Below are 26,346 nucleotides of genomic sequence, written 5' to 3'. Positions count from 1 at the left end.
GATCTATACAAAACAGCGTTAAGGAAATGAACATGTGGTCGAAGAGTTAGGAGACATGGAGAAAAGAAGCTAGCTTCCAGAGTTCCCAGATTCATGTGGTAGGAGTTCCGGAGGGACAGAATAGAGAAGGAAAGGAAAGGAAAGCCTCACATACACAGAAAATAAATTGTTCAAGCGTCTAAGACAGGCATTAAGCCTTTAGATGAAAAAGGTCCACCAAGTACCAAGAAAGATAACTAATTAAAGTGTAAAAACAAACTAGAACACACACACACACACACACACACACACACACTTGTGCACAGATATCTGCAGAATGCCAGGACAAAGAGAAAGGCAAGAAGCTTCAAAGCAAGAGTGGAAAAAATAGAAATCTAGTAAAAAACAAAAATTAGGAAAATTAGATGTTAGAAGGCAACAAAGCAATGTCTTCAATTAAAAACTATATAGCCACATTAGTTTTCAACTGGGGAAAAAACAGACATTTTTGGACTTCCCAAGATTTACAAGTTTACCATCCAGAAGCTTTCTTTAAAAAAAGATTGAGCATATACTCTGAAACATAAAGCCAAGAGAAAGGACATGGATAACAAACAAACAAAAAACACAAAATACGTTAGACTCATGATTAACTCTAAAAAATAATACATAGTATACAAATGACACAAAAAACTAGAACTAAAAATTCCAGATGATTGCAGTATGAGAGATGGTTTGTGGAGGGCTCAGAGGGTAAAAGTAAAAACAAGCTCTGTTTACTCTTGTGAGAAAAGAACATAAATTCTAATTAAATGTTCACACACATAAACAAATTAAAATGTGTTAAAAAATGAGTGGAGACATTTTGGAGGTTAAGACTTCACAACTTCCCTCCACCTAAAATCTGAAGTAATGAACCCAAAATAACAATTAAGAAATATTTCAGCAGCAAACAGAAGTATCATAGCTTTGCAGCATAACCTTTGAAAAGTGATGACCATGAAGTTTGTCAGACACTTCAAGAATGTGAGCAAATACCATTCTGAAATTTTTCACCAGTGGCCCCCAGTTTAGAAGATGTAAGTCAGGCAGCTTGGGGGAGAAAAGACTTAAGCCCGTTGAAAAGAGGAAACCCTCCCTACTCCCCAGTGACTCCCCAAAAGCAGGACCTGTAATTTTGTTTCTTCCCTGGCTGGGAAGAAACCTGGAGAAAGACGGCAGAATAATCAAAATCACTAATTATCCTCAACAGTAAACAGGGAACTGCCACAACCAGTGAGAAAAGAGAACATAAATAAGAAACACATAAAGAACTAAAGTCATGGAGAAGAGATCGCCAATATAGTCTTTCTTTCACTGTGGATTCACTAAGAACATCCCAAATTAATAAACTCACATTTTTGCTTCTTCTGGGTAGGCAGAGAACCAAAGCAAATACTGGAAAATGACTGATAATTTGGCCTATGGCTCATCAGATCCACCCCCAAATATGTATTCATAGGCAAAGAAAATGAATTGACAATATATCAAGCCCTAAAATCCAAACTATAAAGAATAACATTCTCAAAGATGGGAAAGTCAAAGATTCACAAATACAATAATCTAGTAAATTCACATAAAGCTCTCCTTATCCAATATGAATAAGAAAGAATAAGCACACGAACAAAGAATACCAGGAGACAAGAAAAGAAACTGAAAAAGAAGCTCATAGCATCCAAAAGATAGCTGAAGACTCCACCTCTGAAAGAAAACAGTCCTCCCCCAAGGAAGAAAATTTTATAAAATGCATCAGAGGCTTAAAAAAATACATTTAAAAATACTTACTTTTTTTAAAAAATAGAGGAAATGATTTAAAAGACAAAAGGATAACAATGAAACCACACAGCTAAACAAAACAATCATTACAGAACTTATATATATTAGGAATAGTAAAAAACAGAGCAAACATATCTGGCAATCAGATGACATAAAGGAAAGACTTTGTATAATCACAGATAATCCAAAAAAATAGAAGAATTAAGCAGTTATAAGAAAATAGACATGGATGTTGTGTATTCCCTCTACAGACACAGAAGACTACAAACACGACTGAGATAAATGGAAGAACATCTAAGTAACTATAGGGGCCTACTATGGCTATGGAAGAGAAGATGTCAGTTCTTTCCGAATTGCTCTATAGAGTAAAGTCAACTTTAGTCAAAATCCTAGAAGTATTTTTGAGGAAACTAGTAAGCCAATTGTAAAATTTGTATGTAAATTCAAAGAGCGAAGAATAGCAAAGACAATGCTAGAGAAATAAAAGTTGGAGAATATATGCTATCAGATATCATTATGAAGACAACAGTTCAAACAGTGTGGCACTGGCACAGAGATGGACAAGCAGGCCAATGGTACAGAATAGGGTATCTAGAAAGAGACTAAAATACCTATGGTTACCACTGCAATGCTGTAAGGACACGATCGTCTTTTCCACAAATGGTTGAGATCAACTAGATATCCAAAAGAAGGAAAACAAATACTGACTCACACCATGCACAAAATCAATTTCTGTTAAACTGTAGACTTAAATGTGATGGATAAGATAAACTTTCTTGAAAATAACATATCTTCATGATCCTAAGTAGACAAAATATTCCCAAATAGAATATAAAAAGCACTAACCATAAACAAAAAGACTGATAAACTGAGCTTCATGAAAATGAAGAGATTCTATTCATTAAAAGATACCATATTAAGAGTGAAAAGATTAAACACCAACTGGAAGATGATATGTGCAACACATACATTGTTTACATACAAAGTATTCAACTCTGGCAAATCAAAAGAAAGCTAACGACCCCAATTTTTTTTTTTTAAATAGGCAAATGATTTGAAATGTACTTCACCAAAAAAAAAAGGATTATCAAGGCTGGCAGGCATACAAAAATGTTTCAAATCAATATTTTTCAAGGAGATTAAATTAAAACCATAAACAAATCAGTGCACGTCCACCAAAATAGGAGAAATTAAATATAATGCAAGAGCTAGTGTCAGTGAGCAACTGGAACTCCTCCATGCTACTGATAAGAATGTAAGCTGAGAGAGCAGCTTTGGAAAATTGGCAATATCTACAAACCCTCAACATAAGTAAGCCCTAGGCTGCAGCAACCCCAGTACGTACAGACCCAATCTGAAATAAATGTACATGTTTCCCCCCAAAAATTAAAATAATGTTCTTAACAGCATTATCACAACTGCCGGAAACTGGAACAATGTGAATGTCCATCAATAAATTACGGTATAGTCATATGGGATACTACACAGCAATGAAAAACAACAAATTTTTGTTACATGCAACAGCATGGAAATTCAGAGATACAATTAAATGAAAGAAACAAAAGAGTATGTAATATATGATACCATTACTATAAATTTCCCCAAAAATTGCAAAACTAATTCTGGCAATGATCCATATCTTGATCTGGGTGATGTTTAAATGAGTATTGTGTAAAAGTGTACTTATTCATGTACTTTTCTATACATACGTAACAACTTCACTTAATTAGGGCAAAAAAGTCCACTTGACAAAATTCAGCCAAATAAGAAGTTCAAAATAAAGAATTCAATAACAGACCTAAAGAAAAAAATTGTTAGCAAATGCTGACTCGACTTAACTACAGTACTATGATCAAACCATTAGAAAACAGGAATGTACTTCAACAATCTAAATTTATATAATTAAAATACAGTTTATCTTTATTACCGTATCAGGCTAAAACAGCTAGATAGATTTTCACCAAATTTAGAGCACATTCAGGGCAACCCGACTGAAACTATAGGCTACAATGGTATAAAGGCTGTATGAGGTGCAATCCCTTCAGAAAGAAAGGAAGAAAGCTGTCCACCGGAGCAGCTGCAGGCTACTGATTTGCAATGGAAGGGCTTTGCACTTATTCAACTCTTTGTACCCTGTTCCAGGCTAAGTGCCAGCAAGGGTTTATTTAACAATGGTTAAATAAGAGAAACTCTAGAAAGACCAATTAGCATAATGCAGCCAGAAAAATAAAATTTTAAAATTTTAAAATTAGGAGGTAAAATAGAGAAGGAAAGAAAGGTATGTGAATAATCATTCATAGGGAGCAACAATATAGGCTGTCTGAAAATGAAAAACTAAAATACAAATTGCAAGGCCATGATCTAGACCTTACTCAACGACTTTCCAGGGATGAGATTCCAGTCAACAACCCTTTTTGTTGACTTAGGCAGGCAACTTAAAACCCTAAAATAGTTCATGGAAGTGTTAATGTCCTTTTAACTTGCTGAGCTCTTTCCAGTAAATTAAGCTGTTCTTAACCCAGATGGAACAGGAAGGAATTCTTTAAGAATGGGACCACATGTCATTGATCTCCGTAGCCCTAGAGACCTAGCCTAGATCAGGTACATAAACTAGACCTTTTATGTAATTGTTGAATGTTAATTTATGAGTATACACTGAATCCAATAACTGTTGCACTGTACTGCCAGATTCTAAAAACTGAAAATGTTTAGTTCTAATCAACAATAAAAATATTTGACTTTGTACTTTTTAAGGGCAGATATATACTTGATCTCTCTGTTCTCCTTCAGCCTTATGTCATCCCAAAATTCTATGCTTTAAATAAAGCTCCTTGATTATTAAGCAGAAAACATTTCCAAGTGGGTAAATTCATATTTCACTCTAGTTTCCAAATATACTGTACCATAATCAAGCATGGCTGCAAAAACATAGACAAGAAAGCTTGCTTCATTCCACTGTTCATCAATTCCTGTAGGTTTTTACCAAAAAGAATATTTCTTAGGAACCTAAATACAAACATATATTAAACTGATTAAACCTACCCCTTTCCAAAAGAGATCTGAGTCTGATATATACACAGAAAATATACTTCACACTTTCAAAAATTATGACAAACGAAAAGAGAGGAAACAAATGTACTAATTATTAAAATTAACAAAGTTTCTAGAACTAAGCATCATATTTAGTTTTGAGCCTCCTGACATCCAGAGCAAAAAAAGACATCTGGGTTATAGATCTTGCTGAAAAACAGAGGCAGCAAGCTAGTTTCTCCAAGGAGAAAGCTTTTCATTGCAGGGAGCCCCCAACTTCTCATCCAGCAGAGCTCTGCTTTTATCTGTTTTCAGTGACAGCATTTACAATTTATACGAAGAAAATGCTCTGCAGTTTAAAAGAAAAGCTTGAAAAAAAACTGGTCTGGTCCAATTCTTTCACTTTACAAAAAAAAAAAAAGCTAACAAAATTAATAACTCACTTCAGTTACATGGCTATCAAGCAGCTCATGATCTTACCTAACCTTAACTTTTATTAATTTCTTTTTAATACAAAGAATAACCCTGTGTCAGCAATGAGTGTACAAAAAGCAGTAAACTAATGAAGTAAATCTCCTAATAGTTCAACTTGTTCAACTTAGTATTCATTTTTTTCCCCTAAATGAAGCTTTATACATGTCAGGGATGATCCAACAGGAAATTTCCAGCCTTCTGAACTATCCAAGGACACCACAGAATTATAAGGTCACAGATGTTAGCTCTGCAGCAGACTGACCTACTCAGCTGTAAAGTCAGCCAACCTGCAGAAACTACATTTTCTCCAGCATGTAAGTCCAAACAACAAAGGGATTTGCAAAGGAAGGTAGGGGCGGGGACAGGGGGATGGGGGTTGGGCTGGGGGAGGTGGTTGCTCTGGACAAGTTCTCACATAGCAGCAGAGATCTTTACTTCTCAATCACCAAAATTTTAGAGAAAAACACTATACAAGCTACCTATAAATATTAACGCAGAGAAATCTATCCTGAGCAATAAGAAACATGCTGCTTGTTTATGCATGTATGCAAAGAGTAAGTTTACTATAATACCTTACTAAAAAATTCCACTCAGGCTTCCATTTTACCCTCTTCATTTCAAACAGATAATAGTTTTCAGCACACTTGTTGACCACAAAACTGGAGCAGATGCAATTAAGATAAAACTTATCAAAGAAAAAAAAGTATATGTAGATGCATGTATATAATTTCAGATTCTATGATGAAATTACAGAGACCTGCTATTTGGCAAAGTTAAATTTTTGGTCCAATTTCAAAATTCCTATCTCCTTTGTTAATTGAAAAGATAAAAACTTTTCAATGTGCTGCTTCTGATTTTAAAGAGAGAAAAATTTGTTTTAATGCTTTTTCTCAGTTTGGAATACGAGATTTCCAAATAAATCTATTAGAATTTGCAAAGTTAATGACAGTAAAAATGGTTAATAATGTAAAAAAAATTTTTCTTCTAAAAGTTGTTTTCCTTCCTCATATAAAAATAGCTAACACATTGTATTAAATAATTTCAGATTATAAGGGAAATCAGTAAGTTTATCAGTAAGTTAATTATCAAAAATAATCAATAGCAAATCAGTAAGTTAATGCATACCTGTAAAATCTAAAGTGATGCCAGAAGTTCTTTACATGCTTGTATAATACTTCTACCATAAAGTTCATTATTTAACATTTCTCTCCAAACAATTAATCCCCTTATATGCTGATATATAGCTTTATATAATATTTCTTCACAGAGCAAAATAATGTTCAAATGGTAAAATGCACCACACCAACAAACAAGGAAATTTTCAAATGGTAATTTTTCAAATGCCTGTTTTCAACTGGTAAATACTCTGACCATATCCACAAATAAGAAACAACCAAGACAAGATGAACCCTAAGTGGTGACTTGGGAGAAAAGAACATGTAAATTACGAATTCAGTGCACCATCAAAATTTCCCTGTCAGATATCAGTATTCCAAGTTAAAATCATTTCAGGAATTTAGTAACTTGCTACCAAACATAAGAAATATATAAATATTTATTTTTCTACAACCCTCTACACATTTTCTGTATTACAAAAAATGTTTGCCTTAATTGCCATGCAATCTGTTATTTTTCTTCATTGAACTACTGCTATACTTTCTTTTAGTATTTATTGCAATTATAAACACAAGAAGACCAAAGAATAATTTAATAACAAAATTCACCTTTGTTATTGTTTTTGCTTTCAAACCTCCATTCTCCACAACACTGAGGTCCAATTTGCCATCATCCTTACTTCCTATAGCTTTTAGTCCTTGCAAAAGAATGTCACGTAAATTTTCATAAAGAGGTTTTTCAGTGTAGTCTAGTAATTTCACTGTTTCCATGTATTTGGCAATTTCACCTAAAAGAATAACACAATCATTTTATAACTTTCAATATATTTCTCTCTTACCTCTAAAAAAAATAATTCATGGTTATAGTAAAGTTAGAATGCAAACACACATCTTGTTAAGATACCTATTTTTTTCAATCACTTCAATGAAAAGTATGCTTTTGAACTCAGGAATTGTCAGATAACTGAAATTTAAAAAGTATTTTGAGATACAATGTAAAACACACTTTTTGTAATTGTGAGAAACAAGACAACTTAAAATGTAAATATTCATAAAAATAACTATTATAGTATTAAAGTTATAAAAAAATACAAAGGGATCTAGAATAAAGATTAGAAAGTAAAATGTCCTTAAATACAATGAATATCATAGCCAATATGTTTTTGCCATCAAAGCCATTAGCTCTATAGCAGATAGCTATATTCTTCGTGTAAATGAGAAATAAAACACACCAAAAAGAGGCCAAAGAAAGAAGAAAGAAATAAGATCTGGCTTTCCTATAAAAGAGAAAAATCAGCTTCCAAATGATAAAAGTTTACTGTACACTTAGACAGAACCACACCATAAAAAAGAAATCCTACTAGTCAAGATCAACACTTCTCAACATTAAAAATTCATTTTTGAGCTAATGACTCACACACAGACCTTTCCCCCGACCTCCAGACTTGTATATCCATCATTTCATATACTGGTCCTTGGATGTGTAAATATCACCATTAATTCCAACAAACCCACGTCTAAACTCTTGACCTATCCCTAAAACTTGAGGTTTTCTCTGTCTCAGTTACTGAGATTTTCATCCTTCTAGCTCCTCAAGCCAAAATCTGAGTTAGTCACCCTTGAATCATTTCTTCTCACACCAGTCCTTCAAGAGATCTTATCAGTTCTACACACACACACACAAGCGTGTGCATATATACACACATTCACTAACTCAAATATTTATTAAGCACCTCCTATGTGCCAGGCACTATTCCTAAATACTTGGAATATACCAAGAAAAAAACGGACAACAATCCCTAACTTCCAATTTCTTCATCTGATAAAGGAGATGTACAAAAAACCTAAAACAAATATCACCATGTATGATAAAACATTGAAAATGCTCCCCTGGGAGAGAAAAATGTCCACTTTTGCCATATCCCTTCAGTATAACAGAATAGTTATGTGTACTTTTAGCTAGTACAATAAGAAAATAAATAGAAGGCATAAAGAGTGGAACAGAAGATGTAAACCAGTCTTTATTCACAAACAACATAATACTACATGTGGAAAATCCTACAGAATCTACAAAGAACTACTAGAACTAGTAGATACATTTAACAAGGTCGTAAAATGCAAGGTAAATATATAAAAATCTATCTTATTTCTATATACCAGCAAAAAGCAATTGGAAAATAAACTATCAAAAAATACCTAAAATAGCATTAAATACTTTGCAACAAATACAATGAAAGATGAGCAAGAGTTTCCTAGAGAAGACTATAAAACACAGTTGAGAGAAATTAAGACAGACCAAATTTAATAAAATATATACCATATAAGTGGACTGGAAGACTCAACAGTATAAAGATGTCAGTGCTCCCCAAATTGGTCTACAGAGTCAAATTCAATCCCAAGGTTCCAGCAAACTTGGAGGTGGGTGAGTGTGTGTGTAACTGACAAGGTGATTCTAAAATTTAAATAGAAATGCAAAGGGCAAAGAATAGCAAAGTAGCAAAGTCCAGTTAAAGAAAAGCAGTGCCAAAGAATTTCAACTACCAGATATCAAGCTTTAAATAAAGCTACAGTAACTAAGACAGTGTGGTCCAAGAATAGGCAAAAAGGACAATTGAAAAAAGAGAGTCCAGAAACAGGTGCACAGATCCACACATCCACACTTGACTGATGACAAACATGACAACAAAGGGAAAGAATGGTCTTTTCAAGAAAGGCTGCTGGGTCAATTAGATATAAATATGGGGATAGGAAAGATACATGACCCCTCCTCAAATAATACCCAAAAACCAACTGCATGTAGACTATACATCTGTATGCATAATTGGCAAGCTGCAACTGCCAAAAATTGGAGATGACCTAAGAGCAGAATAAATAAATAATGGTATGTAACTACAATAGAATATCATATAGAAATGACAATGAGGAAACTACTGTTAAACATACAATAATAGGGCCAAGGGCAGTGGCTGACGCCTACAATCCCAACACTTTAGGAGGCTGAGGTAGGAGGACTGCTTGAGCCCAGGAGTTCAAGACTAGCCTGGGCAACATAGTGAGACCACATGTCCACAAAAAAAAATTTTTAATTAGCCAGGTGTGGTGGCGTGTGCCTGTAGTCCCAGCTACTTCAGAGACTGAGGTGGGAAGATCTCTTGAGCTCAGGAGGTCAAGGCTGCATTGAGCTGTGACTGTGCCACTGCACTCTAGCCTGGGCAACAGAGTGAGACCCTGTCTCAAAAAAACAAAACAACAACAATAACAAAAAAAAACATGCGATAATGGGGATGAATTTCACAAATACATTACTAAGTGAAAGAAAAGGACACTAACAGAAGTAAACAATAATTTCAAGAGGACAGGAATTGTTACATATTTCATTCACTGTATTAACTCCATTTCTATAAATTTTAAACACAAATATTTGGTGTTGGAAATTAAGGTAAGTGACTCATTCGGCCAGGAGGGAGAGGCTACTGATTGCTATGAGGTCCATGGGATAATTCTGAGAAACCCACATTGTATTTATTGATATGGGGAGTAGGTTGCAATTTTAAATAGCATAAGGTCAGGATAGACCTCCCTGAAAAGGAGACAACTGAGCAAAGGCTTAGAAAGACTTCTGAATATATCCAGACTGACCAATTCTCACTCTTTGGCTGCTACTTCTCTTGCATGGGTTACTGCAGTGGCCTCTTACCCTGCTTTCTGCCTAGGCCCATCCTTGCTCCTTCAGCAGTCCATCCCCATGCCAGAAGCAGGAGACCCTTCCCCTCAGGATAAGCAGTTCATGTCACTCTTCTACTACAAATCTCACACTCTTCCTTGAAGTAAAAGCCAAAGCCCTCATGTTTACCTATGAAGACACAGTCCTCGCATCTCCTGGGCACTCGTGTCCCTTCTGCCTAGAACTCTCTTCCCCAGACTTCTACACAGCTCACTCCCTCCCTCACCTCTTTCCTACAACTGCTCAAATGTCACCTTCCAAGTGAGGCTGTCCCTGGACAGCCTACTTAAAATTACAGTCCTCCTCACTACTTTACTACCCACCCCATCCCCAACCCCCTAATTCTATTCCCTGTTTTCTTCTAGTTCCACAGTACTAACCAGGGGGAACATATAAATTTTGCTCATGTGTTTACTGTCTAAAATCCTCCAACTACAATGCTAGCTTCATGAGGGCAGGGATATTTGTTTTGTTCACTGATGTACCCCCAGCCCCTGGCACACAATAAAGCCTCAATATTTACTAACTTAATGGATGAATGAAATTTGCTTCCTTTGCTAAAGCACTGAATAATAATTGAATGAGGCTCAAGTATTCATTTAACAAACCATCTAACATATTTTTTTTTTTTTCTGAGACGGAGTCTCACTCTGTCACCCAGGCTGGTGTGCAGTGGCACAATCTCGGCTCACTGCAACCTCCGCCTCCCGGGTTCAAGCGATTCTCCTGCCTCAGCCTTCCAAGTAGCTGGGACCACAGGCGTGCGTCACCACGCCTGGCTAATTTTTTGTACTTTTAGTAGAGATGAGGCTTCACCATGTTAGCCAGGATGGTCTTGATCTCCTGACCTCGTGATCCACCCACCTCAGCCTCCCAAAGTGCTGGGATTACAGGTGTGAGCCACCATGCCTGGCCACCACCTAACATCTTACATTAAGGGCTATTCCATGGATATCATGCCTTTTTATCCCCAGAAAACAAAATCCCTATTAACACTGAAGAAGTCATTTCCTACCTGGTTTGTTTTTCTCAGGAAAACATTTGTCCATCAAACTTGCAATATTTTCTCTGTATCTGTTAAAAATTAAAGAATGAGTCACTGAAGCTTGATGTCATATGTTAATATGAAATAAAAATATATAGCACACTAAGCTATATTGTGCTACATCCTAAATATGCTTACAGACATTTTTCTAAAATAAACAAAAGACCAAGGAACCTTACTGTTTAACAAGTACTTTCTTATTTCTATATCAGTATCAGTTGAAACTATAGTTCCTATCAAGAAATTGTGACTAAAAACATTTGGCTTATCATGATTTTGCTAGAAATAACTTAAGTTTTCCTTTACCTAATTTTGGAATCTCTAACATATTTAGGATCTTTCAAATTATCCTCCCAAGGAAGATGGCCAGTAAGCCATTGGATCATGCAATAACCAAGTATTTCCAAATCACCACGTCTTGATGGGGCTACAAATGCAAGAGAAGAACATTAGGTAGACTGAAATAATTTTTAACGTATAATTTAAAGTATATATAAAGTAATAACATAAAACAAGTCAACTCCACAGTCTGTTTTTCATCATAAAATTTTGACTGCATTTCACCTAGGTACTGAACATTGGACAGTATAAAAGAAATAGCTTACCTCCCAATTAACTTCTAGCTAATAATCTACTTTAAAACCCAAATTGGTAAATTTCAGGGTTTCAAGCGGAGACTGTTAGTCTAGAAATAAAACTAGTTTTCCTTTGGAAAACTTGAAGATATTCTTAAAATTTTTATATGCCATTAAGAGGCCCAGAGAACTGGGTATTTGAGTTCTTCCACAGCTTTGAGCACAGAAGAAACGACTGCTGAAGAAATAAACTAACTTAACAGGTAACAAAATAAAAGTTAGCTGTTACAAAGTTGTAGATACATAAGAAACTTGAGAAAAAACACAAAAACAAACATTCCAATTAAACTAAATAAAACCAAAAAGAAATCCTCACGGCAGCTGAATGAACCACTACCACCTTCTTGGTTATCTTTGATGGCTGCGAGGAAAAGGCAGGACAGAAGAACACAGATGGTCCTGGAATACAATTGTAGGAGTCTCACCTCTGCCTTCTTTCCTCATGCCACTGTGCCTTTTCAATTTTTATTTATCTATTCATTTACTTATGCATAATTAAGAACTATGTAGGAATCTGGGTGAAAACATTAGCAGTCTATTTCTCACTCCAGTACTACTGACATACCCACGCCATTGTGTGCGTCGATGCTCGTGAATTCAATAGTGCCATCGTGACATCTTTTGGGGTCTTCTTTGTATTCTTTATGAACTCCTTCTGGGCAGTACCGATAAGCAAGGCCATAATCTACCAAGTACACCTATAAATTTCCAAGCACCAAGACAAACTAAAGTCAAAATCACTGCACATATACCCCTTTAAAGCACAGAAACAAAATACTGGCATCTGAAGGTGGGTTCACCTACAAGGTCATTCCATAACACTCCAAACAATTTAGATCCAAAATGCAAACAACAGCAAATACTTAATTCTGAAAGGCTTTTTATTTTTAATAAAAATGTTAAATGACCACATAGCTATAGTGTAATCACTTGACTTCACATACTTTTTTAAGATAAGTATATGTTATACTTGTAATTAATCTTGTCTCAATTTGAACGAAAATTATACATTTTATACTTTATCTTACAGACTCTAAAATTGAGCACAGAGCAAACCGTCAATACTTGTTGCAATACAACTGCTACTTTCCACACAGAAAAGCACACCCAGTAGAAGACTGCTAATGATGCTGACACACGATATGTTAGTTACCTTCTATTCCTCTGTTTCTCCACTTGTAAAATAATCAAATTTCAATTTACTGTATAAAAACATTTCATACATCATAATAATGATCTAAAGAACTGTTAGATCAGGCTTTTATCTATATCTAAATACTATATTCTAAAGCCAAGTCTTCATGATTAAAAGTAAATTTTAATATTATATACATACTTATTCGTGGGCATAAACATGTGGGTCTGATTAGCATACAAAGCTAATAAACTTGGCTTTCTTCTATTCCATAGCCACACATTACATCTCTAATTCTGAGTAAATGTCACAAATGCATGCATCTGGGCACAAGAGGAAACTGAAGTAAAAATATGTGGCTAGATCTAGCACATACATCTAACACTGGAAAAATAATCCCATCCAAAGCATATGTCTGAAGGATAACAGAGCTGCAAAAATATTTCCATATAAACAAAGGCAGCATGTTTTAGTCACCTACAAAGTGATATAAGTTGTATTTTATTATACTGTACAAGTCCAGCCTATTTCAATTAATGGAACCCTTATTGTTCAGGTTGTTAGCTGCGTTTTCTTTGTTCTTAGCCTAGAAATATCTAAAAAGAAATGGCTAGAAAGAGCAGAGATGAATTTGATGATTGCCTTTTTAAGATTTCTCCATTAGCACACTATCTTAATAGTATAGTAACTTTCTTCTTTTATACTTATATAGATTCCCTTATATCCACCATAACTGACACTGGAGGAAGGGAAGCAAATACGAGATGACAGAAAAAGAAAAGAGAGCCAAAGGAAAAAGGAAAAACTAAGCAAAGGTAGTTAAAGGTACATTTGAGAGAAAGAATGAAGTACAGAGTACTGACAAATAATTACAATAATCAAAGTACCCAAACACATTTAAAATGTTTAAATCTTCCTTTTTATATAAGATCAAGTAAGAAGTGAGAACATACATTAAGTATGAATGTCAACTAAACCTTACTTTCACCGAAATCACAGAAACAGTTATACAGGAAAATTGTATAGATCCCTCTACTTCAACTAAACTGACCTAAATAAAGGTATAATAACATTAGCTTTTCTCCTTTCCTTAGAAAGTAAAAATTACAAAGGGAATGTAATAAGCTAAAAAAAAATGCACATTTGAATTCCAAACAGTAAGGGTATACAAATTTAGACAGCTAAGATATTTCTGTAAACCAATTGATTTGAATAATCAACATGTTAAAGACCAAATTTTCCAAGTAATAGAACACTTACATTTGATGGATTTCTTGAACAAAGGAATAAAAAAAGTGACAAAGCAGACAGGCAAACATAATTCATTGGTGTACTATATAATTTTAAGCTTCCACCCCCAAATAGCTATTTGAAATTCATTTTGTATCACAAGCACTTCTTCTGAATATTATTTAGGGCAAAATAGCCAACTTGATAAAGTGCCAACAAATCACATCAAAAATGTAGAATGTTAACTAGATCAAAGTGTCAAGAAGAAATATTATTACCATACCTACTTCAAAAAGTAAAACTTCTACACAGGTTCAAAAGTTCAAAGCAACCATATTTATTTTCAAACAACACGCTTTAAATAGTAGAAATTAAAGTTATAAAACTACCTGGTCAGGATTCTTGTAGTTCAGAAGAAGATTTGAGGCCTTGATATCGCCATGCACATACTCATGCTCGTGAATATATTCCAGAATATCCAGCTATGAAAGTATCATACAGAATAAGTTAATGCAGTACCTAACACCAGCCAGCAGAGGACCAAGCTTCAACATAAACTAGCCTTTACTGTACTCAAAACAATTTTTTAAAAACAAGAAGAACATAGCTCACATACAATTCTTAAGCTTAGCTGCAAGACAGTTTTCCGAGAAAACCTTTTGGCATTTGCTTCATATATTTTCTGAAGGTCACTCCCAAAGCGATCCATTATCATAAACCTGTAACTGAAGACAAATATGAAAAGCCAATGAACAAAATACAATGCAAGAAAACCAACTTTGTAATGAGTACTCTCAAAGTAATTTTTTCAAGACAATGTTTAGTAAAGAAGTATTCTTCAAAAAAGAAATACAAACATTTGAAACAATTTCTCCCAACTAGAAATCTCAAAGAGTTCAGAGTGCTTTCAGGTCCTGCTTTTTACCTGGAGGGCCTCTTTCTGGTCGCAGCTAGTTTCAGGAGACTATTCAATTTAAGATAATGCTCACAGAGAGAACCCAACAAGTTTATTCACGGTAAAAATAAAACAAGCTGAATAAAAACGACAGCATTGATTTTTCTCATAGTTAAAATTAATTCATGTTTCTGGATATCAGCTTCCTTCCTGTGACTGTTTCTCCTTATTTTTAAGGTATATTTCAGCGCAACAACATTCTGCTAAAATCAAGATTCTTGTGAGATGCTTTAACAAAAGCCAGATTCAATACCATTGTTTAAATGGCGTAAAAGGATTGTACATTAAACACTCAATGGCCAAGATTTGGGGAAAAACAAATATCCAGAAAAAACATGAAGATAACTGGCTTTGCATAAAGCAGCTATGTCACCTTGGCTGAGTCACATTACTTCCTGGGCCTCAATTTCCACAGAAGTAAAATGAGAGAGTAGGGACTCACCCTTTCTAAGGTCACTTTCAACACCCAAAACTCAATTCAATAATCACGTTATATTTCAGTATGTACAGAAAAGCATCACCTATTTGCAATAACACTGCTTAGCTTCTGCTCTGAGGACCACTTTTATCTTCAATAGTTTTCCAGATTCTAACTTGTCTGGTGAAATCATTCAGTAAATCAATAAAAATCAAAACCACACTCAGAATGTATCAGGACATCTCCAATGAGGAAGATTATGAATCATCAACACCATAACATCTAGCATTTACTGAACACCTGGTATGCACACAGCACTACTGTAAGTACTTAAAACGTTATTAATGCATTTAAACCTCACATCACTCTATAAGGTAGGTAACTCCTATCATACCCATTTTACAGCAGAAGAAAACTGATAATTTGTCCTCTAGTATGTGGCAAAATCATGCTTTTAACCACTGCACTACATATTAACTGATATAAATGTCAGTAGGATACAAAAATCCCATTTATATGTTATAGGCTTCTATGATAACAATATGACAAGTTCAATAGGGAAGGAAGAGTTGACTAACATTAAAAGACAAGATGTTGAACAAGTAACTCAGAATTCTATTCATTTTTGAACTGGAAGAAAATTAGAAAATCATCTTGTCTAAACATCTTTTAATAAATAAAATAACTAAGGTCTTTGGAGGTAAAGTGATTTGTCCAAGTTTATAAAATTAGTCAGTGGTGGCCGGGCCTGGTAGTTCACGCCAGTAATCTCAGCACTTTGGGAGGCCGAGGCTGGTGGATCACCTGAGGTCAGCAGTTCGAGACCAGCCTGGCCAACATGGTGAAACCCCGTCTCTACTAAAAACACAAAAATTAGCCGGGCACGGTGGCAGGAACCTGTAATTCCAGCAACTCGGGAGGCTAAGGCAGGAGAATTGCTTGAACCTGGGAGGCGGAGATTGCAGTGAGCCAAGATTGAGCCACTGCACTCCAGCTGCACGACAAGAGCAAACTCCACCTCAATTTAAAAAAAAAAAAAAATTGTGACAAAATATATTCATTCATGTAAGATTTCCTAGCACTTTGGCTTGTAAGATAATAAAGTGAAAATGGTAACTTTGACTTCCTGGTTTCCTTTGTGTAACAGATTTTGCAAGGTTGAGAGATGAGACCAGGGCACATATACATGTTGGCTTTTACTAAATAGGTGATGTGTATAATGATTATAACATAGGATGAGCATCTCAAATCTGAAAATCTGAAATCAGAAGTGCTCCAAAATTAGAAAGTGTTTTTAGTGCCAACAAGATGTTCAAAGGAAATGCTCACTGGAGCATTTTGGATTTCCCATTTTCAGATTTGGGATGCTCAACCAGTAGGTATTAACGCCAACATTCCAAAATCCTTAAGAAATCCCAAATCTAAAATACTTCTGGTGCCAACATTTCAGATAAGGCATACTTAACCTGTAATACACAGGCAACAAAAATACAACCTCTGTAACAGCCTGAAAGGTGGCTAAAACACAACTGCTTAATTCAACATGGGGTCTATTAATAAATTCTGTTACATAGGTCTTTGTTTTTATTCACAAATCACCCTACCACTACTCTTAATAAGACCTTAATCTTGTCACCATACCTAAATCATAAACATCAACTGAAACATGATTCCACAAATTTCACAGAAACCATTACCACATTCTTCTGGAAAGACGGCTCTACCATTGAGTAGTAAAATGAAAGCTATTTCTAAGTAACTCCTCTAAAGTAAAACCTTTGATGTATACTTTTCTGGAGACTTGGATAAAATGTGCAAGTAAAAGAAAAATATAAATCAGTGTAAAATAATTTAATAATGGTAGCAGCTAACATTGTTCTAAGCCCTACATACATATTAATTCAAATGAGTTACAAGGAAAACTAAGCATGTCTGGCATGGAAGGGGGCTGGAAGAATAATCTACTTTCTATTTCTTTACTTTCTAGGACCTATAATGATTCTTTTTAAGAGCTTCAACCTAAAAAGTAAATCAATGCCTGATATATGACTAATGCCATCTTTTTAAAGGAGACATTTCTAGCAACCTCATTTTATAGAAGAAATGGGCTGGGAGGTAAAGTCATCACTAGTAAGTGGTGAGTTAAGACTTAGACTGTGTTCTCATTTGTCACCACACTCTAAGGCACTTCTGATCCACACCAGGGAAGTTCTTTCCAGCAGTGCCCAAGTCAGTCAGCTTACAGAGTCAACCTTGGACCCACTTAGTCCCTGGTCACCTCACAGGAGTCACACAAACAAAAGCCCTGTTTAACTGGTTCTGAACTTTATCATAAAATGGGTGATAAGAATGTATATGGTAAAATGTGATATGACAGTGTGGGCTACTTTTAAAAAGACCATCATTCTCAAGCAAAATACCACCACTGACAAACAAAAATCATAGACAAACAAATGAAACCAATTATGATAATCACAGTGATGATGACTGCAAGAAACATTTCCTCAGCACTTACTCTGTGCCCCTTACAATTTACATGTTTTCAATTCATCTTCACAGTAATTCATAAAGTAAGTACTATTATCCTCATCTCACACATAGGGAAACGAGAGAGACAGAAAGTTAACTAGCCCAAGACCACACCTGATGGAGTCAAGTACAATCAATCTAGTGCTAGATTTGTTTGGTGTTTAGGTTTTGCTGCAATATACCGTGCTTGGTTTTTTTTTTTTTTTAAGACGTTTATACTCAAATTATGGAAAGAGGAAAAGGCTGTTATTCCAAGTCTAAAAATGCTCTAGCCCCAGGTACACTTTTCTTCCAATCATCTCTATGAAATGTGGTTTTCATAATGTACTGTTCCTTAGGAATATAACTATTGTATACTGGAGCACACAGTCAAACAGATTTGCTTCCTAGCAAGTCATCACTAAGGGTTTTTCTTGTCTTACTCCCCTTTAGACAGTCTTTAATTCACCATGTAAACCATTTCCCAAATGCCACTTTCACCACCATGTCACCTCATCCCTTGCTCATGAGCAAGTGATAGCTTCTGACTACCTACTATACACGGGTTCCAAACTGTTCTTTCCTCTATGGGTCTTCATTATCTGCCACCGACTCCTTCTCCAAGTTTATTTCCTTCTCTCTTACACACATGCCCTCTTCCTCTGCTACAGGAAGACGGCCATTGGGTCATACAGTAGAATAAAAGTCTATCCTGCCTGTGCTCACGTTCATCTCCCACTTAAGATGCTGTTCTGCCTCCTCAATGATTTTCTAAACCAGTAGGTTTTAACATTTAAGCGATTAAAGACCCCTTTGAGAGCAAAAGCTAACATCTATGTTTTACATATACTCTTGTAGCTTTATACTAAAACATCATTAAGTGGGTAGCTGTTACTCCATTTCACAGATGAGGAAATTAAAGCAAAAAATTGCCCAAAGTCACACACATTTTAAGGGGCAAAACAAGGTTTTAAAACTAGGCAGTCTAGCTCTAGAATCCTTGCTCTTAACTAACTTAACTAATCCTTATTCTATAGTATTTCTCCAGAAAATATTATAAAAACTATAATATATTTTGCTATCCCAGCAAAATCATATAAAATAAAATGTTAAAAGTGACTTCAGGGATCCCCACACTCCCTAAGAGAGGCATGGATCCCAAGTAAACAACACTGGCTGCCTACCCAACTACTTACCCCTCCTCTCAATCTTTTCTAACGGAGCACCAATTTGGTTCCGGCATTCCATCCTTTTCCACATGGATCGCTGTGATCACTTTGTCCTTGCCAGTCAATGGTTTAAGTATTGATAAAATTCTGACCAAGAAAACGTGAGAGAAAGTCTGCCACAGGGCTCCTGGGAAAGCTTTCTTTGCCAGGAAAGTGAAACTCACAACACACGATAGATACCATTTTCTGCCCTTGGGTACTGTGCCTGCATGTGAAGCCTAGAAATGGAGCAGCCACCTGGCGACCACACAACGGAGAACTAACAGAGAACAAAACCAAGAAGAGGAGGGCAAAGGTGCAAGATAAGGAACCTGGGCCCTTGATGACTGCCTGAGTCAAAGTTTTCCTTTACTTGCAGCTGAAATCATCCTAAGCAATATATCCCCAGTTCCAAACTAAATCTACCCATCAAGTCTCAGCTACCAAAGCCTTATTACTCCATGAAGTTCCATTCATTCATTCAAATATGTATCAAGTGCTGCTTATGAACCAAAGTATTAGAAGTTTTCTCCAAATAAACTATCCCAAAGAATTCATTCTCTCCATTCTCTGAACTCCTAAGACACGTCAGTATTATACAACTTAGCACTTAATTGTTCTCCAATTGTTTCAGACATTTTTGTTTTCACTCACCAGCTAGACTAAAACCCTCATAAAGGGTGAGCCTAATCTTGTGTGGGCAGATTATGTATCCAACATGAAATACCAAATGGAATCCTGAAGGGGTTCCCTTTTGCATGAAGAACAGAGGCATTTTTGTTTGTTTATTTCTAAAGGCAAGGAGGAAAAAAAGGCAGGGTGTTTGGCTTTGTTCCTCCTTGTCAGTTGGGTTCCAGTCAGTTGATACTGCTCTGCAGAAGCTCCCTGACTAGAGGCACTCCTATTCTAATAAGGCATCATAGCCTGCTGCTATGGAAAGCAGAGGACAGAGATAACATCTTATTCCTCTCTGTCACATACACTCCACATACTCCAGAGGGAGGCCTAGTAATATTGTAAGTGATCAGTAAATAATTACTGACTAAACCAACTAGATAGTGAATGTTGCAAAAGGGAAGGAGAAAGACAAATCACACATATTTTTACCTTTTTCCATTTTTGTCATGTAGACCAGACCCCCAATACTTAGGAACACCCAGGTACTTCAGCTTACGGGTACGAATCCATTTCTGAACTACAAATTAAAACAGATCTTTGTGATTTCAATTGTTATACATAAATGATAATTTTTTTAAAAATCATTAAGAGCAAAATGTATTTATACATGCAATAAGAATTCACCTGTATTCATAAAAAAGAAAATGAAGAATACAGTATAACCAATAACGAAAAGCATTTTACGATGAAAACATTTTTATTAACCTACAAAATTGTTATCCTGCCCTTAAAATTGTCTTTAAAATGAAAAATCTACAAAAAGCATTTTTTTTAAATCAAAACTACAGTGCAGTCATTCCTTTGTTCTAGGGGCTTGGTTCCAGGAACCCCCACCCCTCAAGACACCAAAATCCAGATGCTCAAGTCCCTCATATAAAATGGTATAATATCTGCATATAACCTCCACACATCCTCTTATATACTTTATCTCATCTCTAGATTACTTATAATACGTAATACAATGTAAATACTATGTCAATAGTTATACTGTACTAGTTTTTTATTTGTATTATTTTTTATTATTGAATTGTTATTTTTTATTGTAGCTTTTTTTTTTTTCTGGAATATTTTTTATCCCTGGTTGGTTGAGTCTGAGGATGTGGAATCTGAGAATACAGGGGTGGACTATCCTGAAGTTGCAGTTTCTCTAATTATGTAATGTTTACTTGCTTCTACAGGAAGACCTATTTTTCATACCAATCTAAAAGGTTTTTCTTCCTCAATATAAAAGTCCTCAACCAGGAAATCAAGATCTAAGAGACATGGAAGAAGGACAGAAGGGACCAAAGTGACTAGGAGAGGTTCTGGCTCTCTACCTTGATATCCTGTTCTATTTCATCAATAATTCTCAATGTTTAACAATATTTCCTAAATCATAGGTCATTTATTATTAACTTCATTCTATGTATCTATATAGATAAAATCTTGATGCAACAAACCCATTAAAAGACCAGAATTCTTTCATACAAATCCCATGTAAGTGGAATTTATAAAGCAAAAAAATAACAAAGAGTCATAAAATAAGATATAATGCTCTAGGTCTTGGCTTAAAACAAAAAACTGGTCATTTTAAAAGTGTAAACGTATGTGTACTGTATTTCTTACTTTGCTCTGGTTTTGCAGCTCGTTGGTAGAACTTTAATTCAGTAAAAAGAGGTCCATTGTCACTGGGTTCCTTAAAATATAAGAGTTAATTAGTACTAGCAGTAGTTAAAATTACTGAGATATTTTCAATGAACCTTCAAAAAAGACCAACAAATCTATCTTTCTGTCCAATGTAATTTTGATACTTAAGTTTATAACTGTGTTAAGATTAAGTCAAACTCCTTAGAAATGTTCAGAGAAATATTAGTCTATTTCTTATATTGCTCAAGTTCCATTTCTATAAGTGATAAATTATACAAAATCAGATATATAGCTCAGCCTGCAGAAGTTTAAGAAAAATGTTTAAACTAATTTTCATCTTTATTAAGCTTTCCCTTAAGCAAAGATGAGCAACCATCTTAACTGTATCACCAAGGGGCTAAAAGATATTTCTCAGATTTAATAAAATTTCAATACCTAATTTAACCAATTAATGCCAAAATCCCATTCCTTTCCTGTTTTCATTACGCTTATATCTGCTTTATCAGGACTGGCAAAAACAGACCTTACCACAAAGAAGAGCCCATATTATGCATCTCCTGAACAAGCATGCACGGTCCACTAACCTGCATCCTTCCTTTCTGACACAGATTCCTACATTTGTCAAACCAAACATGGGGCTCATTAACAATTGTTTTCTACCAATGTTATGGACTACATTCATTTTATATTTTTAGAGATATTAACAATTAAAATTATTACTAAAGAGACATACATTCACAAAAACGTATTTGCACAAACAAGAAATAACAGCCTGTCAGTAGTTTTGCCTTGTTAAATAAATATGTAAGAGTGGAAAAGATCTTATAATTCTGTGGACTTTTTAAATAGTAAATTTCATCTGATTAAAATTAGTATTTATTTAATGTCTGGTATTTTGTGTTGGTCATTATTTATTGGGAATTTAAAAAAAAGTTTTTAAAGCAGTGAAAACTTCAAATGAGAAAGCTAACATTTCTAAACTAATTTTAGGGTTGCTTTTCTTTTTAGGAGGTATGAGAAAAAAATTATTTTGGGCAGAATATCTTGGTTAACTGGAGTTCAAAGTTAAATAGAGCATTGGGGGAAGTGAGTAATGAGGCCTACTACCTTAAATGAGTGACAACTTATAGTTTTGGGTTGCTAGAGATGACTTTTGCAAGCACTTCACCTTTTCTTCACTCAAGATACCCTCAACTGTAGAAAACCACTCCATACTCTCTGCTCTAATTATCTCAGATTTCTTATAATTCAGAAAATAGGAATCCCCAATTAAAGTACTTAGAAGAAGGCCTGGCATGGTGGCTCATGCCTGTCCTGTCATCCCAGCACTTTGGGAGGCCAAGACGGGCGGATCACTTGAGGTCAGGAGTTCAAGACCAGCCTGGCCAACATGGTGAAACCCCATCTCTACTAAAAATACAAAAATTATCTGGGCATGGTGGCGAGTACCTGTAATCCCAGCTACTTAGGAGGCTGAGGGAGGAGAATCACTTGAACCCAGGAGGCGGAGGTTGCAGTAAGCTAAGATCGTGCCACTGCACTCCACCCTGGGCAACAAAGCAAGATTCTGTCTCAACAATAAAAATAAAGTACTTAGAGGAAAACGGATTAGCCAATCTGCAGAGTCAGGCAGTTATTAATGAGCATTTAACAGTAAATGGGCAACACACATTAACACTTGGATCACAACCTGAAAACAAGCGTGCCTTATTTGTTACAGGTAAGTATACTTTTCACCTTAACCTTGGAAGACAGTAGTATCATGGCTTGGCATGCAACAACTCCTTAAGAAGGAGGAACTAACCAACATACTGTAAGTATGAGTGCTGATTCCTTAACTTATGGACTCAGTACCCAAGTTCCTCTATAACCTATGGCTCCTTTCCTAGCAGCAATAATAGCTTGACACTTGCAAGCATTTGCAAGAGACACTTGCAGTGTTTCCAGCCAATGGCTAAGAATAGGTCTTTGGTAGGAATCACAGAATCAGCGTTAAGAAAAAGAAATTCAAAAGGAGAAATTCTGGTAAAGTTCCTCTCCAAAGCTTACCTTTGGAATAGCTCATTTATATAATTCAGGTTTGAAAGAGGTTTTCCTAAGACAAATCAGTATAAAATTCTGATTTATTCAGTTTCAACCTACGTCATATCAACTTTAACTTTCAAGTTTTCCTTCAGGCAATAATTTATTAAACCTATAATAATGAGAATCAACCATATAAATCAGGCTATTATAATGAAAGCCCACTACAAGGAAGGCTCTCTGAGCTCATTTCATACTTCTTCTAATCCAATAAACTTCCATTATCACAAAATAAAGGAGCTACTTCCTTGGCATTGCACTCTAGCCAAAGCTAGCTATTCCTGTTGAAGAAAATACCTTAACTCATAACTAAAATTTTATTAACATATTTCAAATCTAAAATACTTTGCCAACTCTATAATAGCCAAGATTTAGAAAAGAAATTGGGACTGACATTTTAACTAGAATATCACTAAACGTTTCTTTAAGACTTCTAAGTGTCAAAATGAAGATGACAACAGAAAAAAAATTAAAATGTGATATATTTCAATGGCACCAGCTAAAAGCAACTGGCTGCCATTTAAAAATGAAGCTGTACAAAATTTCTCCTTCCTACCAAAAAATTATGATATATGAATTAAAAATTCAGGTCACTTCTCATAACATCAGTGAGGAAAATCAAACATCAGTCTGCAAACTTCTTTCCAAGGAACTGTGAAATACAGATTCATATCAGTTCACATCTGAAAAGGACCACAGTACCATTAATGACCTGTTAGGATACCATCCAAAAGCCTGACCTCTGCCTCTAGTTCTGCTACTGACATGACTAAGGGTAAGTGCAATTCAAAGAACTACTAATTTCATATTAAGCCTGTTAGCAAGAAAACACAAAAGAAAATTTCTTTCTCCTTGCATTATCCAACATTTCTCCTGCACAGTTACTTTCAGAAATAAAATATAGTGTCTGTCCTGTAGGTCAAGGATTAAAGCACCAACCAAAACCAGAGACCAACATTTGGTACATGTGAGAACATTTTTATTATGTGCCTAACATCTACCTTGAATGGGTATGTCTTAACTTCACTCCAATGCCAAATAAGAAATTTGTGGGTTAACTATCTGGAGCTGTTTCATAAGGCAGATACATGTATTATCAGCAATAACCAACTTTTTGACAAAGCGTCCACATTAAGTTAGAAACCCTTACCAGCAGCAGACCCTTACTGAAATCAAGGATAAAAATGTGCCAGCCACAAGATTCCATTTAAAATAATTAAGGTGCTCTGTGTGCCACATTCTACCAGTGGCTCTCAATCTTGATGCACAAAAGAATCACCTGGGAAGCTTTACTAAAAATACCAATAACCAGGCCCTACACCCAGATTCTGATCATACTCTACAACCAGGATTGAGAACCACTGTGTGATATGCTATTACATTATTAAGTAAAATTTCACATTAGAAAATCAATTTGCCTTTATTTCGTAACATTTGCAAGTTTTTTCTCTAATGATAAAATAATGCTCATTTTAGAAAATATGGAAACATTTTGATGTATTTTCTTCATAAATAGCCATTTTATAAGACAACCTTCATACTATATATAGAACTTTGTATCCTGCTTTTTTAGAATTATAAAACTTCCCCAAAGAGTAGTACATGTTCTTTGAAAACACGATCTTTAATAGTCCATAATGTTTTAAATGACAAATGTTCATAAACAGTTCTGATTTTAATACCAGAAAGAACTGATACTCATTTTACATGTTTGTTATTTGGTGAAACATTTCAACTATTAATATTATAAAGTTGTAAGAAGGCAAATTATGAGTGGGCCTGCTCTCTATGGTACAGACAAGACAGGAAAGTGAATGACATGAGGAAGTTGAGAGTAAATGAAAAGAGTAGTATAAAGGCAATGGACAATTAATGGCTAAAAAGCATTCAAAAGAATAAATGAAATAAGCTTCTAAAGACTGCATAGGGAAAACAAACTTTATTGACAAGGTCCTTATCAGATAACTTAAAATTCAGTTAGAGAGACAGAATAAACACATTTAAAAAAACTAAAAACAACTAGTGGCATAAGAAGAATGAAACTGTAAAATAAATGTTAATACAATGAGTGCTGTGGGTGTTTATTCAGGAGAGAGTGCTAGGGGAAAAGAAGCAAATAGAAGTTACAAATTTCCCCTTCAAAGGGAAGGAGAAAGTCAGTAATATTACTGTTTTGTTTTATTTTTGGTATTTTTTTTTTTTTGAGAGAGAGTCTCACTCTGTAGCCCAAGCTGCAGTGCAATGGCGCCATCTCAGCTCACTGCAACCTCTGCCTCCCAGTTTCAAGTGATTCTCCTGCCTCAGCCTCCCGAGTAGCTGGGATTACAGGCAGGCACCACCACACCTGGCTAGGGGTTTCACCATGTTGGCCAGGCTGGTCTTGAACTCCTGACCTCATGTGATCCACCCACCTCAGCCTCTCGAAGTGTTGGGATTATGATCGTGAGCCACCGCGCCTGGTCAGTAGTATTGTTTTGTTTATGACATTCTTCTAGGATAACTGTAACATCCAAAAAGTTACTAAAATATTAAATGCAAAAGAGAAATCAACTGAGTATCACTGTCCTAATTACAAAGAGAAGAAGTAATAAAGGATAATGGAAACAGAACTAAATTAGGAGACAGGAGATACACAGTCCTGAACTAGGTATTTGGTCTTAAACTTAAAAATATAATTCATTACCTTAAG

The 26,346-nt window shown here is 35.2% G+C and overlaps 1 protein-coding gene across 8 annotated transcripts in view; it reads right to left on the bottom strand.

Annotated features, from left to right (window-relative positions):
* VRK1 (VRK serine/threonine kinase 1) overlaps positions 1 to 26,346 on the bottom strand; it is an 84,342-nt gene that overhangs the window by 13,861 nt on the left and 44,135 nt on the right. For 4 of the 8 annotated variants that reach the window (XM_034938093.2, XM_034938096.2, XM_034938094.2 and 1 more), the window contains exons 4-11: positions 21,555 to 21,624; positions 20,379 to 20,466; positions 14,799 to 14,907; positions 14,572 to 14,664; positions 12,383 to 12,515; positions 11,489 to 11,609; positions 11,153 to 11,211; positions 7,023 to 7,201 (exon numbers count right to left, since the gene is read on the bottom strand). In XM_034938093.2, coding sequence (XP_034793984.1) covers positions 7,023 to 7,201; positions 11,153 to 11,211; positions 11,489 to 11,609; positions 12,383 to 12,515; positions 14,572 to 14,664; positions 14,799 to 14,907; positions 20,379 to 20,466; positions 21,555 to 21,624 — 852 coding nt within the window. The remainder of the gene's footprint in view (positions 1 to 7,022; positions 7,202 to 11,152; positions 11,212 to 11,488; positions 11,610 to 12,382; positions 12,516 to 14,571; positions 14,665 to 14,798; positions 14,908 to 20,378; positions 20,467 to 21,554; positions 21,625 to 26,346) is intronic. The other 4 variants (XM_034938095.2, XM_055097997.1, XM_055097996.1 and 1 more) reach the window with 1 other exon arrangement.

The sequence above is a fragment of the Pan paniscus genome, chromosome 15 (assembly GCF_029289425.2).
Source record: "Pan paniscus chromosome 15, NHGRI_mPanPan1-v2.0_pri, whole genome shotgun sequence".
Taxonomy (NCBI): domain Eukaryota; kingdom Metazoa; phylum Chordata; class Mammalia; order Primates; family Hominidae; genus Pan; species Pan paniscus.
The sequence above is the reverse complement of the archived record's forward strand: the minus strand, read 5'-3'. Positions and strand labels throughout refer to the sequence as shown.